This window comes from Athene noctua, chromosome 1, assembly GCF_965140245.1.
Source record: "Athene noctua chromosome 1, bAthNoc1.hap1.1, whole genome shotgun sequence".
NCBI classification, from domain to species: Eukaryota; Metazoa; Chordata; class Aves; order Strigiformes; family Strigidae; genus Athene; species Athene noctua.
The window spans coordinates 84,879,647-84,896,602 of NC_134037.1; the positions used below are offsets into that span (position 1 = coordinate 84,879,647).

General features: G+C 49.1%; 1 protein-coding gene across 2 annotated transcripts in view; it reads left to right on the top strand.

The window, feature by feature from the left end:
* SLC35F3 (solute carrier family 35 member F3) overlaps positions 1-13,856 on the top strand; it is a 180,132-nt gene extending 166,276 nt beyond the window's left edge. For both annotated transcript variants that reach the window (XM_074925402.1, XM_074925410.1), the window contains 5 exons: positions 285-504; positions 6,654-6,779; positions 9,238-9,430; positions 10,983-11,072; positions 12,242-13,856. In XM_074925402.1, the coding sequence (XP_074781503.1) occupies positions 285-504; positions 6,654-6,779; positions 9,238-9,430; positions 10,983-11,072; positions 12,242-12,486 (874 nt within the window). In that variant the 3' untranslated portion in view covers positions 12,487-13,856. The remainder of the gene's footprint in view (positions 1-284; positions 505-6,653; positions 6,780-9,237; positions 9,431-10,982; positions 11,073-12,241) is intronic.
* The last annotated feature ends 3,100 nt before the right edge of the window (positions 13,857-16,956 follow it).

Sequence of the window (16,956 nt, forward strand, 5' to 3'; positions counted from 1 at the left end):
GATGTCCCCTGTGAAGCTGCTCATGACAGAAGTGAGATTTCACCTCTCTGCTCGCTCTTCGGTTGCTGTCCCTTCTGTGTTTGCAGCCTCCGTGTGTTTATACCCGGTGCAGGTGCAGGCTGTTGCAGCAGATGCTGAAACTTGTTTTTCTTCTCCTCTTTAAGGTGTGTGCCCCTCCTTCCCCAAAGAAAAAGAAGATGAGCAAGAAAGAAAAGAAACCCGTCTATTTGTTGCAGACTGTGACTGGCTTGTGTAATAACGCTGCCTTTCTCTCCTTGTTTTAGGGAGTGCTGCCGATTTTTTGGAGACAATGGCTTGACTTTGAAGGTGTTTTTTACCAAAGCAGCACCCTTTGGTGTTCTTTGGACCCTCACAAACTACCTTTACTTACATGCAATAAAGAAAATAAACACTACGGATGTCTCCGTGTTGTTCTGCTGCAACAAAGCTTTTGTGTTCTTGCTTTCATGGATCGTTCTGAGGGACAGGTTCATGGGAGTGAGGGTAAGTGACTCCTTATCTCTGTCTCTCTTCTTCCCCCTCGCCCTTCTGCCTTTCCTTTTCCCCTTCCATCCAGCGGGCTGAGTGGAACCCCACGCAGATGGCTGAGCGGGCACAGAAATTCTTGCAGAGCAGGGACACATCCTTCCCATCAGCCTGCCCAGGCATCCGTGAGCTCCCAGAGCCCCCATGTCCCCCAGCCTGGTGCCTTTGCACGTTTTGCTTCAGAAAAGAGTTAATTTGCTCCAGAGTGTGGCACAAAGGATAGCTGCTATCTCCATGTTGCTGTGGACATGTGTCAGCCTTTTCTGGGCCCTTCCAAGTGACTATTGTCAGTCTGTGGCACCAGACCTAGTTGTTTCTAACAGCACATTCCTGCAAGCCCCAGCTGCACACTACGCGTTTCTGTTCCCAGCCTGTGAATTTAATGGGGCCCTCACTTTCCTACAAGCGACAGCAGGCTTGCAGGGTGACACGGTTATCCTTTGCACCCATGTCAGTCAGCAGCAGCTGTGGAGAGGTGAGGAGAGCTGGGCTGCCCTCGCCCACCCGTGGACGAAGCGTGTGTGTGTGTCACAGGTGGAGGATCGGCATAATGCTAGTGCATGGGGACTTGCAGCTGCCCAGCGACTGTGAGCACAGGGCCAGGCAGCACAATCTGCATCAGGGCAGCGGGTCCACCTCTCCTGGGACTGCTTTCCTTGTAGCACCCCAAATGTTTGCTTATGCCCTTAGTCCTACACCCTATGTGAACACTCATGTCACAGCAGCAACAGAGCTGCACGTTGTGAGCGTTATTGGAAACGTGCTGACCTTGCTGCCATTTTGGCAGCCCTCAGCGCAAAGTGTCCTCTGGCATCCCACTGCCCCAGAGCCAAGGGGGCTCTGCCAGGGCCAGGAGTAACTGCAAGGAAAAGGAACCAGACCGTCTATCCTGCCTCTCTGCACTAGCAGGCACTTGTTAATGTTAGCAGCAATAATGATAATAATACCTATTTTCCGCCCACCGTTTGAGGAACTGTCTGCTCACATACCTGGGCGATGCTTTCAGTGCTCCAAAGAGGCTGTTATACCTCACTGTGTGGAGCAAGCAAGAGTTAACCTTTTGGGAAGCACTCTCTCTGCAGGAGAACTTGGCTGGCATTGTGGTGGTGGCAGCCAAGAGGCTGCAATGTGTACCCGTCAAAGCCCAGCCGGTGTCTGCGTTTGCCCACCCACCTGCCCAGGTAGCTGTACCCTGAAAACAAATAAGCTAGGCTTTTTGAGTACAGAAGCAAGGGTGTCCTGAAATGATCCTAGAAGCAGTGAAGTGCCGCTGTTATCCCAGCTGGACATGCTGGCCATTTTGATAAAAGTAAAAATTTTTTTAAAAGCATATTTTTGTGTTCTTCAGCTGTCTTGTGGCATTGTCAGCTGTAGTGCCGGTAGGATGCCAAGAGAGGAGGTGTGTAGAGGGCTGACCGCGGCTCTCCTGCATGTGCAGCTTGCTCCTTGGTCTGCACATGCCATCTCTCACCACTGGGTACAGCTGAGGTATGGGAGGAAGAAGCCCACCCATGTGTAGGGATACACACACGGGCATGCACACGCCAGAGTGGAGACACTTCTCATGCTCTCCCGGGTGTGTGGTCATGTGTGAAGAGCTGAGGTAGTCAGGGGCTCTCAAGCAGCTTCACAGCCAAGTTAGGTCTTGTGCCACAGCAGGTGACAAGCACTGGGGGATTAATCCTGCTCTGGATCCCCCCTTCCCAAAGGGGCAGGAAGGAGCAGAGGGAGCAGGGAAGCAGACCCAAGTGGTGGTCACAGTCATGACCAGATGTCCTTCATTTCTTATCAGCACTGCCTTGGGAAAGGCTGACTTGCTCAAAACCCAGCAGCAATGAAGCAGAAATGAAGCAGAGATGCAGAGTGGGAGCCAGGGCAGTGGGGGCCATGGGATGCCTCTGCCACGTGTCCCAGCCCCTCACAGTCGCATCTGGCAACTGTTACAGGGGTAACACTTGGGGGGGGGGGGGGGCGCGCATGGAGAGGTGGCTTCCTGAGAGTCCACCTCCATGCCCACGGAGTAACATGGCCATCTCCCACCCTGGTGACAGGCCAGCAAGGGGCCTGGGCACAGGGGGAAGGGACACGCAGGAGGACTGAGCTCTATTTAGTCTCAGGCAGACCAGACGTGGCATCCTGACATATGGCAGAACATGTGTGAGGAGATGCTTGTCCCTAGGGACTGTCAGGGCACGGGGCAGCACAGCAGTCCTGCTGCCCAGCTTTGTGTGACACAGTGGGAGTGCTGGGGACACTCCTGTCTGCAGAGGGAGGTAGTGTGAAGTCTTTCAGTGAAATGCATTTTCTTCCTTCTTTCCCGCCATTTCTGTACAGCCCATGTGAAAAACAACCAGCAGCAAGGGTGGTGCTGCCCGGCATGCTGAGGGGTAGCCTCAGGATGAACCCCAAAACAAAGCTCTCCTCCTGGGACTGGCAACCAGGAGCAGGGACAGCTGCTGGGGTTTCTCCAGAAGGGATCTATGGACTGTGAGCCAGCACACAGCACAGCCTCAAAGCCCGTGGTCCTTCGGGCCCACACTGTGTCAGAGCTGCTGACCTTTTTAGAAGCAACCTTTGAGAGGGTATCTGGCAGATGAGGCTGCAGAGCGGACAGTGCCTTCTCCTGTGGTGAGTAGGAGCCCTCTCACACTTCCTCTCCATCCCTGCAGCAGTGCAGCAGGATGGACAGTGCCACAGCAAAGCTCTGACTGCACATTTTCGTGTCCCTGTTCACACCCACTGGAGGGGAGGGCAGGTGTTTAAGCACATACAGGTATCTCACTTGGCCTTCAGAAGCGTAACAACTAGCTCTACAAGCACTAAATCACAATTTGGCTGGAATTTAAATGTAAGAGCAAGCTACAAAATCCCACCCTTGCCACTCAGGCACTTGCAAGTGCCTACATCTCATGTAATGAAGTTGCATTTCTCCCCCTTTCCCTTCACTGTGCCCAGAGCACAGTCTGTCCAGCAGAGCTGTGAGTTGTTGTATTGCTTTCAGGGAAGACACACATGTAATGAAGCTGTGAGTGTCTGAAGTGTTGCCTCTGCAAGCCCTGTGGTGCTGAGGCATTTGCAAGTAACAGCAGACTGGTAGCACTGACGTGGTGCAATGCAAGCAGCCTGTCACTGCTGCTAACAACGTTCTTGATAGACAGACTGAAAGGCTTCCAGAGAAAGCATATGTGGCACGCCTGGCATGTCAACAGGCAAGGCCAAGACTCATCTGACACTCACGACATGCTTGACAGAAGAGGCAAGGACTTCTGCCCCATCAAAACTCTTTGCAGACTGCATTTATTTGCTTTGATATTGGACTTCGGTGTTTCCCTCCATGCTTCAGTAAATAAAACAGCTCAGGATCAAAGAGAAACATCACTTGCAAGTACCTCCTGTGTACATAATGTATAGACAAGCACACCTGCCAGTGAGACCTGGAAATAAATATACTATCAAATCCCAAATGGTAGTCTTCCTTTCCAACCAGGCAGAGACCCAGCCTCCCAGAAGGTGCTCTGAAGTCAGTCAGTCACTGATGTTAAAAGAAAACTGGATGCTTTTTATTCTGCAGTTCATTAATGCACCCTTCAAATTTCCACTGCAGTGGAGTTGTAGCTGCCAGCAGGGGCTCAGGCAGGCTCCCTTCACTGATGCGTGTGGAGGTACCCAGTTTGCCACAGCCTGGCATGTGGCTGTGGTCTCCACCTGGCTCTCCAGTGAAAGTCAGACAAGCCCCACACATCGCAGATGGTAGACAGCCATGCCTGGAGCAGATGCTACCGGATACACTGCATCATCCAGTCTTGGTCACCTGGCCCGTAGCACAGGTGATGTTGAAGGGCTGGAGTTGCCATCTTTCAGATAAGCCCAAGCCATGTGTCTTGCATCTGTACAAAGAGCCATGCTGAGTCAGAGCAAAGGTGCGTCTGCCCCAGGAGCCTGGCTCCAGCAGCTGCCTACAGTGGACACCTAGAAAAGTCTGTCTAAACAGGAAAAGCCTATAATGATATTTTCTGATGAGACTTTCCAGCCTCCAGCAATTTGAGGCTCAAGGACTTCCTGAGATGGAAGCAATGTTCCTATAGTTAATAGTCCTTGATGGATTTTTTTTCTTCCGTGAGTTTATCCACGTAAACTTTTCACATGCACAGTGTGCAACAGCAAAGCTTTCCTTGGCTCAATTATATGTTGGGTGAAGACAAATCTCTTTTTAGTTGTTCTGTACCTGCCCCATGTTAGTTTCATTCAGTGACCTTTTTTCTTGTGCTTCTGAAGACACACAGAGTGTCTGAATTTTTATTTGACAAGCACCAGCATGACATGAGAAAACTGCTGAGGGCTGCTGAGCTTCTTCAGTCCTGCCTATCTGAAACAGCCCCACATTGCTGTAGAACCATGCATTGGAGGGTTTCCTCTCCTTGCCTTAAAAAGAAGCCTGTCCAGAACCATGGGGCCCGGTTACACCACCTCCAAGCTTTGCTTTAGAAATGGTGCCCCACAGCTGTGCATAGAAAGATCTGATGCCAACAGGGCTGCAAGCCAAGATGCTGTTATCTGAACCTCTCCAAATTTGCAGTGTGTGCACCCAGCCTTTGCACCTTGCAGTGGGCTCTGCTCTGCTCAGGTCATAAATCAGCATCTTCAGAATGTGCTGCCCCTTGGCTGGGCCATGCAAGGGGTTGAGCAGATGGGGGAAACCCTGCCTCTCCACAGCCTGTCGAAGCTGCGCTCATGCAACTTCTTGAACAGAAGTACATCAATTTCTAGACTCAGGCCCCTTCTTCCTGAGATGCTGTTAGCAGCTGCCCTTTCCAGGCAGTGTCAGCTTCTGCTGATTTGGGCTTTTTTTCCACTCTTATACCACCCTGCCATTCTACAGCAACACCTTTGGAGAAATTGATCCTCTTCTGTTTGCAAAAATTAGGCCTTTTTAAGTTAGGGAAAGTTGAAGGTGTTGATGTCAGTATGCAGAAGAGATGTGCTGGGTGATTGTCTGTGGAAGATTTATAGGTGCCCCCTGGCACCAGCCCCAGCTCAATCCATGGAAGAGGCTGCTGGTGCTGTTGGGAAGGGGACCTGCAGCTGGTAAAGGGGTGCCCCTCCACCACAGCTTGCTCATCAGGTGGCAGCAGAGCTTGGCATACAGGCTTTCCCCCTGCAGCCCCACCATCGCTAGTGGTGAAAGGGGAAGGCGAGAGGAGACCATCGCTCTTGGATGTGTAGGCAGTTGCAGTCTGTGGATGGGGCCCTGGTCTGGCCCCAGGAGAAGGGAGAGTTGGCTGGCACTGGCCCAGCTGTGGGTCAAAATAAAGTCCTTTATCCCAATCATCTTAGAGGCATCACCATGACTGTACAGCCAAAGGGGATGTGGTCCGTGCAGGGCATCCCTCACACCACTGCAGAGCCAGGAAGCATAGAGCACGCATAAAGCTGTCTTCACCCCAGAATTACCACCTGGGGAGGCTTGAGGCATCTGGCAGGAGGAGCTGGGGGTCTCTTGCTGACCCTGCTGAATCAGGGGCTGCCTGTCCACTGCCTTCGTGAATGCTACCTTCCTTTGCACAACCCCCCCTCAGACACTTCTGTGCGCCAGGCTGGCTAACTAAATCTCCCCCTACTCTCTGAAATGACACTTCTGAACTGGAAAGCATTTGCATGATTTTTATTCCCCTGCTTATTTCAAAAATCTTTTTCCTCCAAAACCTCCACAGGACTCAAAGCCTTTCCTGCAAGAACCAGGGAATTATTACTTGTGTATTATTGTCACACACAGGCTGCAGGGATCCGCTGATGGGGAGGCTCAGTGACAGAGATGAAATCCCCACTTCAGCTCAGTTCGAGACGGGGGGCCGTGCGGTCTGGCCTGCTGCACACCCCCCAAGGCAGCCACTCCTCCACAGCTCTGTCTGTAGCTTCTCTGCAGCCAGGGAAACCACAAGGGGAGGCAATGTCGGCTCTGCCAGTACTGACCTGGGCTTGCTACTGGTTTTCTACGTAAGCAGATGATGCAGAAGTACTGCCTTCTCATTTAAAGCTGCTCTTGCGTTTTCCCACGTTGGGGGTTTTCCAGTAACACTTTCTTTCTTTCTTTCTTTACCTCCAATCAGATCGTGGCTGCTATATTTGCTATTGCGGGGATAGTTATGATGACGTATGCTGATGGGTTTCACAGCCACTCCGTTATTGGGATAGCCCTGGTGGTGGGCTCTGCCTCAATGTCTGCTCTCTACAAGGTAAGCACACCTGGGTCTTCACCCCCAGAAAGATGCCAGTCACCCCCATCACTCTAATTGCGCCTGCCTTACTTGCAAACCTTCATGCAGTTCATTGCCACGTGCCCTTCTTTGAGGGGCTCTGCTGTAAACACTGACGCTGCAGCACTGCATTCAGGTATTCCCTTGCCTTGATGTCTGCCCTCACTTATAACCAAAACTCCTACCTCCTGGGAAGAGCCTTCTCCAGGGCCCACAGGAGGACTTACAGCTGTCCCACCTTCTTGAAAAATGAGGCTGCTTTTCCACAGGTTCTGGGTTTAATCTCTCTGGAAGCGCCCTGCAGATCTAGCTTTTTTTAAATTACTTTGTAACCTCCCCTTGCCAGTCCTCCTTCAGTGGCATACATAGCCTACACTGGGCTTAAAGTATTGCTTATCCTGGAAGTAATCACATGCTTAAAACCCAAAGCACATGCCTATGAATCAAGGTCTCATCCTGACCAGCTGGGTAAGCTGCACTATGTGTCAGATGACACGCAGCCTTCTCTGCTTGGGCAGAGAGCCATTTCACTTAGCCTGAGACATGTAAGTGCATTTGCCTCTGTGCTGCTCATGGTGCTCAGAGTCACAGTCCACACTGAGTAATAAGCACTTGCAGAGTGGTTCACCTACCCTGGCTGGGACGTGTAGACTAGGATGAGGTGTAGACATCTCCATCTGGTCTAATGAATTGCACCATACCAGTCCTTCCACAAAAATTGTCAGGCAAGCCCTGCAGCCTTAACACAACTTGCCAAACTGAGAAGCATCTGCCTGTGTCCCTCAGCACTGTGCTGCAGTGCTTTCTGTTCACTTTTTCAGATCAATGTATGTCTTACGTAAGGGAGCTCATGAAGTTTCATACAGTTCTTTCCTCTAAAAGAGCGTTTCCTTGCCCTCCAGACCTGGGGAAACACCATGGCTCTGGAATCATCTGCAGGCAGGCAGGGTTATTCAAGGCTAGAGCCTACCTCTGCCCCCTCTCCTATGGCACCACAGCTCCTTGAAGAGATGGGGGTCCCAGGGCCACTCCACCAGAGCCGGTGCGCGGGGAGGTGACAGTGGCAGTGCGGGCAGGGTGTTACTCTGCAGTGTCGAGGACAGATGGAGCATGCAAGCACAGATGGAGCTATATAGCTTGTTCTGCAATGAATGTCACTCTGCTGTTGCCACTTCGCTCTTGCTTTCTGCAGCCTGGCTCAGTTTCCATGAGCTGTGCATGCTGAAGGGGCAGGCAGATCTGCAGGCAGAAAGCTGCGCCACGTGCAGCAGAGCTGCCTTGACCTGCCTTCCTACCCCAGGCATGGATGCTTCAGTCTGCCTGTGCCGGCTACCTACCCTGCCAGGGTTAACCTGCCGTCCTCAGGTGGCAAATGAGGAGTAAGTGGCTTTCTGGACATTTTGCTCCATTATGCAAAGCAGCAACACAGCTGCACTGGTCAGTGATGGCTGTGAGGTGATGGGAGCAGGCAGCAACCCCACGAGCACGGCAGCCCTGCAGACATGCCTGTGGGGCTCTGGGCAGGCAAAGGGAAGAGACAGCTGACACTGGCGAGGGGGCCTGCCATCCCAGGACAAACCAGTAAGTCAGACTCCATCAGCTCTCCTGGTTTGCAGCCTGTGGAGGGAAAAGCTGTACCCAGAGCCCACGGGATCCACCAGATCCTCTTGCAGTTCTGCGGTGGGAAACTGAGGCATACTCCAGACCAGACCCATCTGTGGGGGCTCCCCAAATGGGCCACTAGCATCCCTCATTCCCTCTCTTTACCCCTTCTCCCACTGACAAACCAAAGCTTTTAAATCCCTCTGTGGTCTCATTAGTCAGACTGCAGCTGGGGTCCAGGCTGCAGGGCTGCGGTGGCACTATCTGCCTTCTGGGGACGAGTTCCCAGGGAGAATGTGGTCCAGCACTGCAGGCAGGCCATGGTGGACTGTGCTTGCTCACCACTGCAGTGGTCTTCAGGTGGCAGCTCAAGGCCTGGACCAGTGATGTCTTACACAGGGAGATCACCCATGTTGCTTCCTCTTCTCCCCCTGCCCTGCTCCACCAAATCTTCTGTTTCTCCTGTCAACTTTTCTGGAGGTTTTCCTGAAGGGAGCATGCAGAAAGAAGACTGAAGGGTCTAGGCTAGTGTGAGCAGCCTTCCCTTTCGGGAGGTGCATGGCCAAAGGTGCTGAGTCCCCTTCCCACGTGGGCTCATTTGGCAGCTGCCCCTGCCTGTGTTCGAGGGGTGTGCCAGAAGGCTGGGGCACATAAGCTTCACGAGCAGTGACCTCAAGTGCCCAGCAAGCACCACCACTTAGCTGCTGACTGACGCTGCTTGGCACCCCGCCTATCGGCCCCAAGCACTGGCCAGTGGGCCACGATGCCAGGAGCCACTGGAGTCAGGACACCAGGCTGGTGCAAGAGAGTTAAAACTCACGTTTTCCTCTTGTAGGTTTTATTCAAACTTCTTTTGGGCAGTGCTAAATTTGGAGAAGCTGCCTTATTCCTGTCTGTGTTAGCTGTCTTCAACGTCCTCTTCGTTACCTGTATTCCTGTCATCCTCTATTTTACCAAAGTGGAGTACTGGAGCTCTTTTGACATCGTTCCTTGGGGAAACCTCTGCGGATTTTCGATTCTCTTATTGAGTGAGTAGACGGGGGGGGCTCTCACACTGCTCAGGGTGGAGGAGGGTGCCAGAAGCTGGCTGCTGATGGAAGCTGCAGACCTCTGATGTACTGGAACTGTCTTCCCTTCTTCTCAACCTAATTATTAACTTGAGAAATCATGCAGAGTGTCCATTCCTAGGTGGCAATGTAGACCCTGCTCCTGCTGTTATTACCAAACCAAAATATTGTGGCTGTCATTAGAAGGTGCTGTGGGACTAAACTGTAAAGCTTTTCCTAACTCCTACTCATGAACTCTGTTTCACAGAGACGAGCAACACTTGCCCAGGCCGTGATGGGAAGCAGCCCTGCCCGCAGGGCATTAGCTTGTGCTCATCAGCATCCCCCGAGGAAGCAGGTTAGGCCAGGCCAGTCAAGGCCAGCCTCCTGCACCTCTGCTGACTTCAGTAATAGCTAATTGCTGTTCCTAAAGAGCAGCAAACTTTTGAAAATGTAGCATTACACAGTGCTGATGGGAATTTGGTAGGTGGTGCTCCTGTCTTCTGCTGCCACTGCTGTGCCACCAAGGGAATCAATGATTCATGGTCATCAGAAATGTGATGCTGTTCCTTGTTAAACTAATGTGTTGACTGTGCTGCCACAGTTGGTCCCTAAACTGGATGACGGCATCACATCTCCTAAAACATTCCTTTACTTTCTGCTAGAAATAGCCCTTCTCCATCCTGATGTTGAGTCCCAGTTCCTCTTTCCCTGAACAGTCACAACACTTGACTCCAGAAGTACCTTCCGTTTGCCTATTAGTGGACTCAGTGGAAGGTTTCCGTAAGCAAGTAGTGCAACACTTTGCAAGCAATCGCTGGGTGTGCAATGTATAGCTACTACTAGAGGATAGTGAGACACCAGCTCCTGACGAGTTCAGTATTGGAAAGGCTCTCCTGACTTTGCTAAAGCTAATAACCTTAAAAAAGGGTGAATTTGGCCCAAAGCAAGTATTAATTTCTCATGAGACACTCCATGAACAGTGTATGGTATTACAATGGAGTGATACTATAACCAATCAGTTATAATGATATTAATAATGATATTATAATTTCATTGCATGAAATTGTATTTAGCAAGTTCCTGTCTGGAAGAGGGTTAGATTTACAGCATCTTTCACCTGTGGCTGGAGGCAGCTTTTCTACAAAAGAAGTATGCAGACAGAAGCGACTGTTTGGCTGAAATCTCCCAGATGAAAAGTGTTCAGCCTTTCGTCGGGGCAAAGGGGATTTGTGTAGAGAGTGGGAACCACTGCACGTTACACTGAGAGACAGGTGGTACCCAAACCTCACCCTGATCCTGCCACTGGACTCCAGCCTGATATAGAGTTCCCCAGAAACAGCAATGTCTCAGGCAGATGGACATGCAGCAGACAGACATCTGTCCACAGATATCTTCCACAAATAACCACAGAAGTGAATATGCCTTCTATTTGAGCAACATACAGAGGGAGTAATAAAGCATAAATGTTTCAAGTGACATGCCCCCTGCCTAGTTTCACTGTAATAAAAGGTGGTTTTCTTTCCTTCTTCAGCATTCAATATTCTACTAAATTTTGGGATTGCTATTACTTACCCCACGTTGATTTCTCTCGGAATTGTACTGAGTGTCCCAGTGAATGCGGGTAAGAATTTCTGCCTTTTACATCTTAATGAATACATTAAATCTGTGGCCTTTCAAATACACAACAGGGACAAAAGCAAATAGCTTTATTAAACATGTTTTGCATCTTCTTGCAAAGACTTACGGAAGTGACACTGATTAAAAATGTATACTTTATGTGTTAAATATGTATTGTATAATATTACATGAATATTCATAATCTCCAGAATGGCTTTTTAAATTACTGTGCAAAGAAGCCTGTATACTGAAAAACAAAGTAGATTTGAAGTCATCTGTCTCTTGGCTGGGATGAAAACTCATGGATGAAGTAGAAATCAATTAATTATTTCTTCAAGGCAGGCTTAACACTGAATTGAAACAAATAAAATTGCTTAAATTTTGCAGCAAGTATGTACTAGCAATTCTGCTTGCCTTGGTAAATAACATTGCAGGTGTTTATCCAGAGCACTGGACGATTCAATTTTGGGCATGGCCTGGTACACTTCTCTGACAGTTTTCTGAAATTTAGCTAAAGCCAAGAGACTGCAGACCCTGAGAGGGCTGGGCAGGGGAGCGCAGAAGCAACCCTGGCCCAGACCAGAGCCACCTCTCCCAAACCAGGTTCCTAAAACCCATCATGCTGAACTGGTGCCACTGTGCAGGCTGTAGCTCCCAGCTTTGTGCTGACTACAGGCACACATTGCCGGGCACCGCTGACTGTCCCAGCAGACTTTGGTACCGAACGGTGAGATCCCCACCAGTGTGTGCACAGCTTAGCATGTGCAGGGTTTCTTACTCAGTGAGGCAGTCAGGGTTAGAGGAAAAATTTACAGGAATGAGCTGCTGTGGAAGGGAAATACCCTTTTCTCTGCATACCTGGACCTCAAGCGGGAGTTCCGGTGCTGTCGGCAAACAAGGGAGAAGATGCTGCTGCAGACAACAACTGCAGCTCCAGGCATGGTGCCCTTTTGCACCCTGAGCCCACAGGCCAGCTCTGCCTGCTCCGAGGGGACACGTACCCTGCTGTGTGCTAAGCCAGCATCAAGGGTGGTCTCCCTGCCACCATCCCCTCCACAGCCACATTCTCCTGCCACAGCTAGCCTTCTGAGCCGGGGAGGCGAAGGGGCGGGAAGGGGATACTGCCCTAATGCTTTGTCCCGTGTAATAACACCCGTTCAATGTCCCACACAGTTGTTGATCACTACACGAGTGAAATTGTCTTCAACAGTGTCCGAGTAATCGCCATCATCATTATTGGCCTGGGCTTCCTCCTGTTGCTCTTACCAGAGGAATGGGATGTCTGGGTAATAAAGCTCCTCACACGTCTCAAAGTCCGGAAGAAGGAAGAAATCCCCGAAGGGAATGGAGACATTACTTCAGGACTGCCTAACAAAAGCCGGAGAACTCGTCCCTCCATGTCATCCTTTGCTCATTAAATGCTCTTTTTACCAAAACTTTGTGGTTAACCTTATATATGATGATGCAAAGGTCTTTCCTTGGGAAGAAGCACACCTGTCCAACACGGTGTACATACCTGTACAGTTTTGATATGATCACCATCTAAGGCATCGAGTCTTGGCATGTCCAGTTTGCTTGTACTTTTTTCACATCAGACCTTTCACTTAAGTAGTACACTGAAAAAAACTGCAAACCAAGAACCTCTCTTCTCTTTTTAAATGAATGTAATATATAGTCTAAATATATTTGCATAGGTTATTTTAAAGAATGATTTTCATGAAAAGCAGGGCAGACATTTTGAACATTAGGTACTGAATGATGCATTGCACACTGTGATTTAAAAGAAACAAACGCTATGCTACATCACACATTTATTTTTTGACCAGAGCTGTACTCTGAAAGTTTTCAAGGAACAAAAAGGGAATCTTTTGGGGGACAGGAAGATGGGGGGAAGAGAGGAAGGAAGGAGGTTTGGAAATCACTCTATGTAGATGAGCGCATGTTGCGCTGCAACCAGGAGAAAATTCAAGCACTAAAAATGCTTGCACTAAAGCACTAGAGAGAAAGCAGTCTAGAGCCCAAATCTCCTTATTCTGCACATGACTGTAGTCCACGTTTAAAATCATGCAAGAGAAATCCAGTGCCTTCTATAGAACTCTTGTCTTTACCCACGCAGAACCAGGTCCCGCCGCGAGGTACATGCAATGGCAGGGCTCAAGCTTGCGGCCCCAGGGGACCCCAAATTCCCACCGACATCAGGATGTGCCCCCCATAAGCGCCATGGCTTCTGTGGGAATGCGGGGCCCAGGGGACTGCAAGTTAGCATGCAGGAGACCTGGTTCTCTTCTCACTTGCACAGGTTTTACCCCTGTGTGGAGCTGCGCTTGATTAACACCAGTGTGAGGAAGGGAAGTCTTGGTCATGTGTGGGACAACCCGACCCAAAATTATCAAAGGGGCTGGCAAGAGCGTGGTTGATGTACAGTCTGAGAGCACGGACTAAGGGGGTGAATCACCAGTTGCTTTTACTCCATAATTGTGAGTGTTAAAGAGTTTAAAATGTAAGATATTTACATCAAATGTAACACTTTTTATGAAACTTGTAAGCACCAGGATGTTTACTTACGCGATTTTGGTTCGCCATTAAATTTCTATCTGTGATAGACCACATGCTATGTAAAAAGGGGGGGAAAGGTTATAGTTTACTATTTTTGAAGTTTACATTGTTGCATACAAAATTAAAAGTGTTCTTTTGAACTGCTGCCATAGCCTAAGGGTCCCTGCTGCCACTGAGGTCCTCTTTGTCTCAGGCAGGGGTGGCACCCACTTCAAAACATTTTAGCAAATCAACTTTGGACTCCATTATCTGTTTGGCAAAGCTAAATAATAAAAGATTTTAAACTCAGTCTTGGTCAGTGCTATCTGTTTCCTTCTCTTGACTGCACCTTTATTCCAGTTTTACTGTGGGTAGTATTTGGCCAAAGCAATCAGAAGGAAGAGACGCAATCATCAAAGCAACCAAGGCTGCAACTCAATGCACTGCTTGCCAGTCTGTCCTCAACAGTAAAGTCTGATCTAGACTTCCTGGACAAATCAGTCCAGAGGGCTGATGTTAGGCATCAGTCAGGAAACATATGTCCAGCAGAAGTAGACAAAAGGAAAGGCTGACCTAGCAGGTATTTAGGGGCTATGTATGAGACATGAGTTTCTACGTTAATAATTAGGCCCTAGTCCAAGCTGTATGTTTGTTCCCTGCATATCTCTTCATGACCAAACAGATGCTACTCACTAACAGTGATTACTCTCACAGGCAAAAATCTCAGGCTGTGGGAAGCTGCTCACAACCACTGTCCCATTCAGTGTTACACACCTGAATTTTTAAAGCTATTTCTTTGGGAAGCAAGGGAGGGTAAGGTATAGGACAGGAGCACAGGTACAACTCTAATAACTGGTTTGAAGGGCACATAGAGAGACTTGATCTCAAAGCTCCCAGATTAGTTTACTCCATCTTCATCATATCATTTTGTCATGCCTGAAGTATCCACACCCCTCCCCAAGCTCCCTGTCTGAGGTAAGGCCAGAGAAGAATGTACAGACAGTCCTTCCATTTTCCATAGTCCCAATAAATGACATCTTCTGTTATCTCTGCACGCCATTTTACTGTATGTTTGATACAGTCGGGTAGGTATCCAGAAGGTTCTAAATGCCGCTTTAAAAACTGCAACTAATGTGTGTTTGTTACTAATAGAGCAGCAGATTTTTTTAACATTGAGTATGGATTGTGGGGGGATTTATGCACCAGAATGGATAGCAGCATCCGTAAAACTCTCTGATTTACCAGATGCAACTGTCATTGCTTCTGTTGGCTCATCCTTCCTGAGAAAAGGCTAAACACACAAGGGCTGGGATTTCAAACAGCACTTTATTACAATCTCTCTCCTGAGTGGGAGCTAAGCAAACTAGATTTACCCATGTTAAGCAATTCTATACTACATATAGACAAATTCAACAGATTAAGTGATTTATATTTCTTCAGGCAACACCTTGCCCTAAGGATAAACACCTGACTTGATGGCATGCTGCTGCTTACCAAAACCTTCCACACAGCAAAGCTCAAGATGTGACTAGGAGAATGTCAAGAAAGCAGCATGTCCATATGGGTGCATGTGTGCATCTATAAATGCCAAAGCTTCACCGATCTGGAGCTGAGGAATGAAAGGAACTCGAGTTGTTGGCTCTCACCAGAAGGACAAGGCAGAGAGCAAACCCTTCTGAGAAGGCATTAGATATAGCCAGGCCACCCTCCAGGTGAAGGCAAGATTGAGCCCTCATGATCTCAGACTGTTAGAGGAATCCCAGAACAAATTCAGTGCCTTGGAGATGAGGGTAAGTTGTGGCAGGCTCCTCTGCTCGCCCTCATGGGCTGAAGCACTGGGTACAGTCTCTGCAGCACTCTGTGAGTCAGACCCACTGCTGGCCTGTATGGAGCCCAGACAGTTCTGCAGGGCCATACCTCCTCTGCAGAAGAGCAACGTAAGTGGGAACCAGTACTTTTAGCCCACCCTTGGCCACTTCAAACCTCCTCCTGAGGCAGAACTGCAGGTCCCTGAAGCATCAGGCCTTGCTGCCTGGTGTCTTTGAAGCTTCATTGTCGCTGCGTGGCTCCTGCCCTCATAGAGCACTACCAGCCACCTGTGTGCACCCTTGTTCAAGGGCTGACCTGCATCAGCTGATTTCTGCCCCAGCTTAGCCCTCACAAAGTGTCTTGGCTCCTCCAGCAAAGGGGGAGATCAGTAATTATCCAGTGGACTTGTTAAAACAGCAAGTTGAAAAAAAATCTCAGGAAAGTAAATAGCATCACCAGACCCCATTGCAGCTGCCAGCTTGTCCTGCCACACAATACAGCAGCAAGGAATCCGAGGAAGGAACAGTTCTCCCCCTCCCTTGAATGTAATTCTCTTTGGCCTTTCTGTAGTTGTCTCCTGCTGCTACCTTTATCATAATTTTTTATTTTTTATTGCAGCTCTCCACAGTGACTGCATGAGCACATGAGTCACAGATGGGCTTATTTTAAAAAGTTTCTCCTGCTCTTCTGTCTAGGATGGTTGTATTCATATCAGTAGTCTTCAGAAAATAGATGTGAGAGGCAGAAATCCAACCACAATACTCAACAGATGAACAGAAGACACTGAAACCAACATGTAGCTTAACTGTTTTGGAGGTTGTGAGTAGACTAGCAGGACCTGTAAACCACCAAGTTCTTGGGCTGAATTAATGTCTCCTGTAAACTTGGGGACAAGTCACCCTCAGCTCTCCTGAGTGCTCTGTAACAATGCTAGCACAATATTGAGTTAGTCAGGGTTAATAGAGGCAGTATCTTCAACCTACAGTGAAGGTTACATCACCAGTTTGATGCCATTTCTGGCCAAAAACCTTTCTGCTACTGTGCTGGCAGGCCTGCAAACTCACTAGAAAGTGAAGGTTTCCCTGTGTAGCGAATACAGAAGTCTGAATCAACTTCTGTACCTCTGGATCATATTCCAAATAAACTCACAAATTTGCACAACAGAAACACACGTGAAACTTCCCTCCTCTTCACCAAACAGGATGTCATAGGCCTCCAGTCCTAGAATAGCACCAGTCACCTACCTGGTCTCAGAAAGCAGGCTGGGACTGGGGGTTTCTTCAAGGAATGGGGAAAGCACAGAAGCCAGAAACAATGAAACAGGTGTGAAGCAGGAGCACAGGAGAGCTGCTGATGGGATCAGGACAGAAGTGCCTTTTGAGAAACACTTTCCATGGGAAGATGCCCACCTGTCCCTTGCTACAACCCCAGTTCAAAGAAACGGGCTCTGAGCACATGCTGTAAAGTCATAAACTACATGGAGTTTGGTTCCATGTCCCTGATTCGTACTGCAGAAAGGATGAAGTCCTTCACGGCCTCCAAAA